We start from the raw sequence: 7,959 nt of genomic DNA, 5'->3' as shown, positions 1-7,959 counted from the left end.
TAAAGAAATCAAAACCTTGATCTCATAAAATAAAATAACCATTAGAATTAAGAGGTCATTTGGCAGTGATTCTAGAAATTGTTTCTAACATTTTTAACACTTAAAAATTTTTTATCATTCAAGTGTTAGAAATGTTAGAAATAGAAATGTTAGAAATGCTTTCTAAAATCATTCTCAAACGTCTATTTCTAACATTTCTAACACTTGAATGATAAAAAATTTCAAGTATTAGAAATATTAAAAGCGCTTCCTAAAATCACTTCCAAACGGATTCTAAATTACACATCTTTGATATTTAAGAGTAAAATTTAAAATAAATCATTTTATATCACATATTTTTTTCGACCATGATGACGTAGGAATCAAGTGGATCAAAATATTTGAATATACAGCTAGCATTCAAACTTTTACAAAATGATTAACAAGCAAATTCATGGCTGCACAAAGACTGCTACCAGTAGCAATTAGATCATCAACTACCAAAGCATGATCACTAGGCTCAACTGCTTCGACATGCATCTCAAGGCACTCTAGGCTCAGGGGATCTTGGTTTGGCTGCAATGCTGGTGAAAGTCAATCGACTTTTCTCTTGTTGCTTCTTGAATTTAGCTAAACTTTCTTGCAAGGCCATTTAGGCATAAAATTTATACTCAATAGTTAATACTCAAATTCCCTACAAACACATAAAAGAATGTTTTAACTTTGAGACATGAAATATTGGTTTAAAATTAACTCAATTTCAAAACCATGACTCCTAGAAAGTAACTACACATGTTAATAATCGACAAAAAATTAACTACTTAGATATTGAGATATAACTAAAGTTATATTGAAAAGTTAACTCATTAGATATTTGGATATAACTAAAATTATATTAAATAGAAAATAAGTGGTCTCCATAAAGGGATCATGCATTAGTAGTATTTGCAATACCTACAACTTAATCAAATGGTATCCACACCAATATTTTCTTTTTCTTGGAGAAAAAGATGTTAATAAATAATGTAAGATCCCACAATTGATAATCAACATGTTTGATAAAAGATCCCACTATCACTTAAAGAAATGCTACAATACCTTCTTTGCCATAGAAGTTAACCTAAAGTGTAGAACTCATAAAAGCCATTTCCTTTAGCTATAGAATATAACCTAAAAGGTAGAACTCATACATCAATTTCAAACTCATGGGTCTACACACACAATGAACATGCATGATGCATCCAAAAGGTGTAGCAAGGCAAGAAGGCAAGGCTCGTTACTTATCCAACAAGGTAAGAGTTGACATCCTTTCATTTTTTTACCTGTTTTAAAATTGAAACAAGTCCATTTTCTCACAACACTCAAAATAAAACTCCATTAGTTGTGAATAAAAGATCATTTTAGGGCTACAAGAACATCCTTTCATTTTTTACCATCATACACCAAGATAGACCCTTTTTTTTTATTACCACAATCCAGGGTATGAACATGTTCCCTTAGAGGTAGTTTTAAGGCATGCCAAAATATTTAAGAATGAACACATTGACAAACTCAAATAAAAAGGAAAGGAAACAACTTAAGAATGAATCACAAATATGCTAAAATAATGATGAATGAGGGAATAAAAAAAATCCTTAACTCCATCCCAAAGAGCGAGTTGTCACAATCCACTTCCATCACACAGTATTTTGTTTAGGATAGATTGATGAGTTGACAAACCTTGCATAATATTTTATGTTGTTGCTTGGCAAAATAGGGCAAATTCAAGTCTCCATTAATCAATTTCAGTAAAAAAAAAAATGCTTAAGTTTAGGTCCATCCATCCTTCACAAAAGTCCCCAAATGGAACCTGCTTTCACTTCTTGGCATAAGCCACATGTAGAGGTTGATAAAAAAAATCTTAGTCTAACATGATCACTATGAAAAGTGGGGTACTGTGTATTTATTACTATAAGTATAGCCTTTGAATCTACTCAAAATCAAATGAATCTTGAAAAAGAAATCATCTGAACCATTCGGTGATTGATCTGCAAATCTACCTCAAATTGGTTCTTTAGCCTTCATCAGCCTATTCTATTTCCAACATTCATCTATAAAACAAAAAGAAATGTTTAAGATGGTACATTAGGTTCAAGGATTTGAAGAGAAAATTGAGTATTCCAACACAAACCACTAGATTCCTAATATTAGGGGTTTGCAAAACACTAATTAAAGAACCATAATTTCACATAAAAGAGGATTTTACCATTTTTTTTCATATGAAATTGTACAACTTGAGTTAAAATCTTCCTAAAAGTAAAAGATTGAGGGGTGAAAAAAGTTATTCTTAAAAGCATTTCCCCAAAAATTCTATAACCAGCTTCCAAAAGCATTTCGTATTATAATAAGGGAATGCTTCTCAAATATAAAGTCCAATTCTGAAGCCAATGGTAGCGTTTTTTTTTACCCTGAATGTACTTAAAAATTTAAAAGAAAATGAAATGCAAACATAAATATTGAAATGTCATTAGAATATATTGTACAAATAAAAAGGTTTTGAATATGTAAGAATTATCATAGGTCATTATATTTCAACTTGTAAATTTCTTACCTCCCGAATCCAGATGAGATGGTAATTTGTGGGCCAGGACTTCTGCAACTTTGAATTGTATGAGTATGCTATACAATTCAAGCCAGAAAATTATTTACAAAGATAACAAAGATGTAGAAATAGTTATGCTTACATTCACTATGAAGGAGACCAAAATGAAGAATCAATATTTTCGAGCAAAAACCAATCCTTAATTATTGTAAAAAGGAATGTAGTTAAAAATGTTACATCAATGATCTCCAAGTCTAGTTGTTGAGAAAGGGATTGCACATCCTTCTTGCTCAATGCAGGCCTGTAGTTCCATCTAAACAATTAGGAATGCCTTGGAAATCATACTAAGAACAGAGCGAAAAAAAAAAAAAAAGGGAATGTACCCAATTCTACTCCCATAAAATACTTTGAGAAAATAAAGAAATTAATTATGGCTCCTAAGATGTTAAGGAAAATTAGAGTCCTTGATAAATTTCTTGACAACATCTTAAAATATTGGTTTTAAATGTTCTAGTAATGTAGTTTAAAAGAGACTTTGTACATATATATTTTTTATCAAGACCAATAGAGATTTTTTTTTAAAAGGTAAATGACTTAAATTCCTTTGTCAAATGTAATATGAATCGTTCTTGGAATGCATGAATAACCAATAAAAGAAGAAAGACACATTCTTAATTTGCCCAAGTTCTGAAAAATACTTTCTCTTATCTTCCTATGCTATCTAATTGAATTCAACTCAATAAAGCCTTTATCTCAAATGTTCTTGAATTGCATTGATAATTAGACATGAGGAAAAAAAAAACAAAGAGGGATACAAGAGAGTGTAGATATTTTGATATACATCAATAATATTAAGTTGTATCTAGAAACATAAAACAATAGTAAAGATGAAGATTTGTTCAATCAGGCATCCAAAGTCTTTGATATGCAAGAAAAGAGTTTAATTGGCATCATATTTCTTTTCAAAATACAAATGCCCTCATCATATGACCATTTCAACATAAGAAACAAGAACCATCCCATCAACTTCTACCATCAATATTGTCAATTACCCTATCAAAACATTAAGAATAGGTCAAAGCCTTGTTGGAGAAAGAAGGCTACATGAAAATGTTCATTTCCAAATCATATGCAGGTAGCGTACTAGACACAAGTCATAAAGCAGGATAAGTTCTTTTCATAATATGTCCAGCAAGCTCAGATTGAACCCCATTTCTGAAACTAGAGAGAACCATGATCCTAAATGTAAACTGCATCAAGACACAATTGAATTAAATTCAATTAGGTTGTTCCTATCATTGAAACTCTGCATAGTTTAACACACAAATAGACTCATAAAGAGTGTAAACCTCATTACCTGAGTCGATTCTTGAAAACCCTAGACCAAAGCAACAAAACAAATAGACACATCGTTCCAACACATTTGAAACCAAATTTCAATTTTTTGATATATTGTTTCTAGTAATACTAAAACATGATGTAATAACTTGACCAACAGGCATTTGAGTATCAAATTACGGACACTGCTTATATAATTCTCAACTCTCAGTTTACAGAACTCAATGAGCACTGTTCCATAGATGCTTTAAATTTGAGCATAAATTGCAAAATAAAGTAGGTTTCTAGCAAGGGAAGTACTCGTTTAATGTGAAAAGGAAGAGAAATTGAACAAGTTGTGGGTTTGAGTTGTAAACAAACCCATAGACAGAGGAACGGAGAAAGAAGCAATGTCGATTTGCCCATGATTCATCTTCAACGTGATCCAAAATTCCTTTCCCATCTTCCACTCCCTGGTTGCAAGCCTCGTCATAGGAAACAAACGGTTGAGACTTAGTAAATTGGAAAAGAAAGAATGTTAGTTGTAGGCGTGAGAAGTTGCGGGAGAGACATGGACGAAGGTGGGGGAAAAGAGAGAGACTCGGAGAGGTTAGGGTTTTTTCAGATTTGGGTTTTGAAAGAGAGCAGAACATATGGAAAATTTTTTGTTTGAATTTTAGTGTCTAGTGGAGAAGGTGGATAAGGCAAAACGTTTCAAGTTTTTTCAGTTTTTTTTTTTTTTAATATGTAGAGGTTGACCTGGCAGGGAAGAGAGGGCATATTAGGCATTAAAAACCACCTCAACTCGAAGTGCATGAAACTCAAAATATTTTAGGTTCAACATCATTGTAAAATTAAAAATGGTAAAAATGGGTTCTAAGTTTCATAATATTTAGATAGCAGCAGCCCAAAACCCAACTTTCCCAAAAATCTAAATCAAGTCTCATGGTTAAAAAAAAACAGAAAAACAAAAAAAATAGAACTAAAAGGAAAGTGTATTCTTTACAATTAATCATTTGCATGTCTACTTATTGATATGACAAAAAAAAAATGGGTCCCTTCAAGAAATAATTATCTAATTTATTGAAAAATGCATGTCCTTTAATTTTTTTTAAAATGAATGAAAATAAAACTTATTTATAAAATTTAGGATTCGTTTTTATATATTTTTCCAAATAAGTGAGTTATAGCCCACTTTTCCCAAAAATAATTGAAAAAAAAATTATTACCATTTAAACCAAGCCTTCATGAATGGGTTTCTTTTTTTTTTAATTTATTTAAATCAAAACTAACATGGACTCCCATCCAAAAGGCCCAAGCTAGGTTATAATTTTTATATATATATATATATAAGGATAATGGCATGTAAGCTAAAATGTCTCAAATATATGCAACTCAAGAAGGGTTGTAAAATTATATAAAAGTGGAAAAGTGGAATTGTTTATCAATATTTTGGATTGTTTTGCTCACTCCACACTTTGCAAGATATGATTAATAAAAATCATGCACAAAATTTGTGAACTATTATGATATGTATTCAAACAACTAGAAAAGTGTAGAATCTCTTAATAAATAACTTAGTGACATGAAGTAATCTCTTAATGAATATCAATAAGTTGTCTGAAGATATAAAGATGATTATAGATAGTTAAGTAGTGCACTTAAGGCATGTAGGGATGACAATGAGATGAGTTTGAAAAAAGTCGCCCCTATTGCGACCCCAATCTCAATTATTGATCAATTTTCACCTTCATCCTAAAAAATACTTAAACGAGGTGGGATAGGTCCATACGAGTTAGGAAATAATCAATTTGGATTTTATGATCCTTGTTCAATCGATGTTAATATGACTTTTATAACTTACCGTTGTTCTAAAACCTTTTTTTTTTTTTCAATTTAGATTCCTAATTACTGTCAAATAAATGAAATTCAACTTAGTTTCAAGTCTTAACTTTTAAATCCTTACTACTCCTTGTAGATTTGTCTTAGAATGAATTACATTAGAAAAGACTAGTATAACCAGCAATCAAAGGTAGCTAAGAATCACTAGCATATATTTAAATTACTATCGTATCATCTCATAATACAAACTAACAATGAAAACATTATAATCTCATGATTTTTTCATTGAACCATTTATTAATTCCATTGTACTCTTGTTTACCCATTATTCCTCTTAGTTTCTAACCTTAGTTTTCATGTTTCACATCCTAGGATGGCTTTTCAACATTTCATCAAGGTATTGTCACTCAAACGATCTGTAATATAGCCAAGACCTATATTGATTCAAAAGAAATTGCAAAACAATGACTCAAATTAAAGCATAAAGTAAACAAAACTAAATCATCTTCTTCTTTAACAAAATTTAAAAACTTCAAAATTTCTTTTTCAAAACCTAAAACAAAGAGCATTTATATAGTATTTTCATAACTCTAACATGTAACACACTCTCTTTACCACTTTTATTGAAATTACATCATAAATGTCCTAAAATCCAAAAATTTGTGAGTTCTAAATGTCCCTTGCATATTTCAAAATAACTTGAAGAGTTTGTAACTCATTTCGAATTAATACGGAGCTAAAATGCAAAAACAACCTATGAGTTCAAAATTTTAGGTGAGTTTAAAATCCATTTTGAATTGGTATGTGATTTTGGAGGTCTAAAGTCCCAAGTTTGAAATGTGCATTCACAATAATTGTAAATTTTGAACTTAATAGTTGGTCATCTTGCATTCTCTATCTTTTGAGTTCAAAATCATGTCCTTCAATTCAAAGTGAGTGCTAACTTTTGAATTGAGCTTCTGCCTTTTTTCTCCTTGTATTTCTTTGAGTTCCAAATGGCTAATAATTTATAACTGACCTTGTAAATTTTGAATTAGGCTTTTGCCTTTGCATGACTCTGCTTCAAATGGTTATATCTCCCTTGTTTTAGCTCCAATTTATGTACTATTTAAAGTGTTGGATTCTTAACTTCATCAACTTTGAAACCATAACCAACGATCACCAAAAACTCATTTAATGAAACAATCTTAACAATTGAAGTCTTTAAAAAAATATTATACTATTTTTCCTTCATTAGAGGTTTTTTCATAATTTCTTTTAATATGATTTTAATGAGACATATCAATCGACATCTAAGGGGAAATATTATCAATATATGTATAAATTTGTGGATGTCATAATTTTCTATGTTAAATCTTTTAAATATTTATATAACTTTCATAATTATCATAAAATTATTACATAGTTATTATGAATGAACTAAATTTATAATTTGTGAGTTTATTTTCTTTGAACTTCTTTTAATTTTCTCTACTTTTATAATATTGTGTTTTTTAAGGGAATAAAAAAAATTAACTTAGAAAGTGAACTTCTCTTTTTTTTTTTTTCTCAACTTCTATCCTTGGCAAGAGTGTTTAAAATATGTTTTTTTTTTAATTGCACACATTTTTTTCAATGAGTTTCCACTCATTTAAATAGGCATTCCCTTTTAACTTGATAAACATGATAGTTTTAAATATTATTAAATTACAATAGTTTACAAAATATTAAGAATTCCATTGTAATAATTATCACTCAAAACTTGTTTTTCTAAATATAAATTTTGTATGAAAATAATTTAGTTCATGAAGACTTACCTAATTTTTTGAAAAGACGAGATATATATTAAGAAAATTAAGGAACCTATATTTTCAAACCCTTCGGGATTTTTGAGAAAAAAAAAATACAACAATTTTAAAAATATTTGTTAAAATATGATACTTTTGAAACTATTTTCAAATTTATAATACTGACAGGTCATTTGATAATGTTTTTTTAAAGTGTTTTTAGGGTTAAAAAAATAAGTGCACGTTTGACAATATTTTGAAAAACACTTTTAAAAATTTAGAAAAACACTTAGAAGTGTTTTTAAGAAAAGCACTTGAAATGTATTTCTTTTAAATAAAATACTTCAAAAATTTTCATAAATTCTTAAAATATAATTTCCCGCTATCCTCCGTTTCCTTTTCACTCTCTTCTCCCTTTTAACTTCCCATCCAAGTAGAGACTCCACAGGTAAAGGCTCTCCTCAACATCGTTCT

At 29.4% G+C, this 7,959-nt stretch overlaps 1 protein-coding gene across 2 annotated transcripts; it reads right to left on the bottom strand.

Annotated features, from left to right (window-relative positions):
* Positions 1-302: 302 nt before the first annotated feature.
* LOC104879882 (uncharacterized) lies at positions 303-4,576 on the bottom strand. 2 transcript variants are annotated; one of them, XM_010654298.3, is made up of 4 exons: positions 4,259-4,576; positions 2,798-2,861; positions 2,570-2,637; positions 303-2,069 (listed from the first exon to the last, which is right to left on the bottom strand). In XM_010654298.3, exons 1-4 carry the CDS (start codon positions 4,528-4,530, stop codon positions 2,066-2,068), a joined length of 408 nt encoding a protein of 135 aa, XP_010652600.1. In that variant the 5' UTR covers positions 4,531-4,576; the 3' UTR covers positions 303-2,065. The 2 variants fall into 2 exon arrangements, with proteins under 2 accessions (XP_010652600.1, XP_010652599.1); XM_010654297.3 differs by having other exon boundaries at positions 303-673.
* Between the last annotated feature and the right edge of the window lie 3,383 nt (positions 4,577-7,959).

Source organism: Vitis vinifera, chromosome 7, assembly GCF_030704535.1.
Source record: "Vitis vinifera cultivar Pinot Noir 40024 chromosome 7, ASM3070453v1".
NCBI classification, from domain to species: domain Eukaryota; kingdom Viridiplantae; phylum Streptophyta; class Magnoliopsida; order Vitales; family Vitaceae; genus Vitis; species Vitis vinifera.
This window is presented reverse-complemented; position numbering and strand designations above follow the sequence as displayed.

Coding starts and splice junctions, on each gene's coding strand:
- LOC104879882 (XM_010654297.3), bottom strand. CDS start 4,530: ATGTTCTGCTCTCTTTCAAAACCCAAATCTGAAAAAACCCTAACCTCT. Junction 2,862..4,258: donor CTCCGTTCCTCTGTCTATGG/GTTTGTTTACAA, acceptor ATGGAACTACAG/GCCTGCATTGAGCAAGAAGG. Junction 2,638..2,797: donor TAGACTTGGAGATCATTGAT/GTAACATTTTTA, acceptor TGAATTGTATAG/CATACTCATACAATTCAAAG.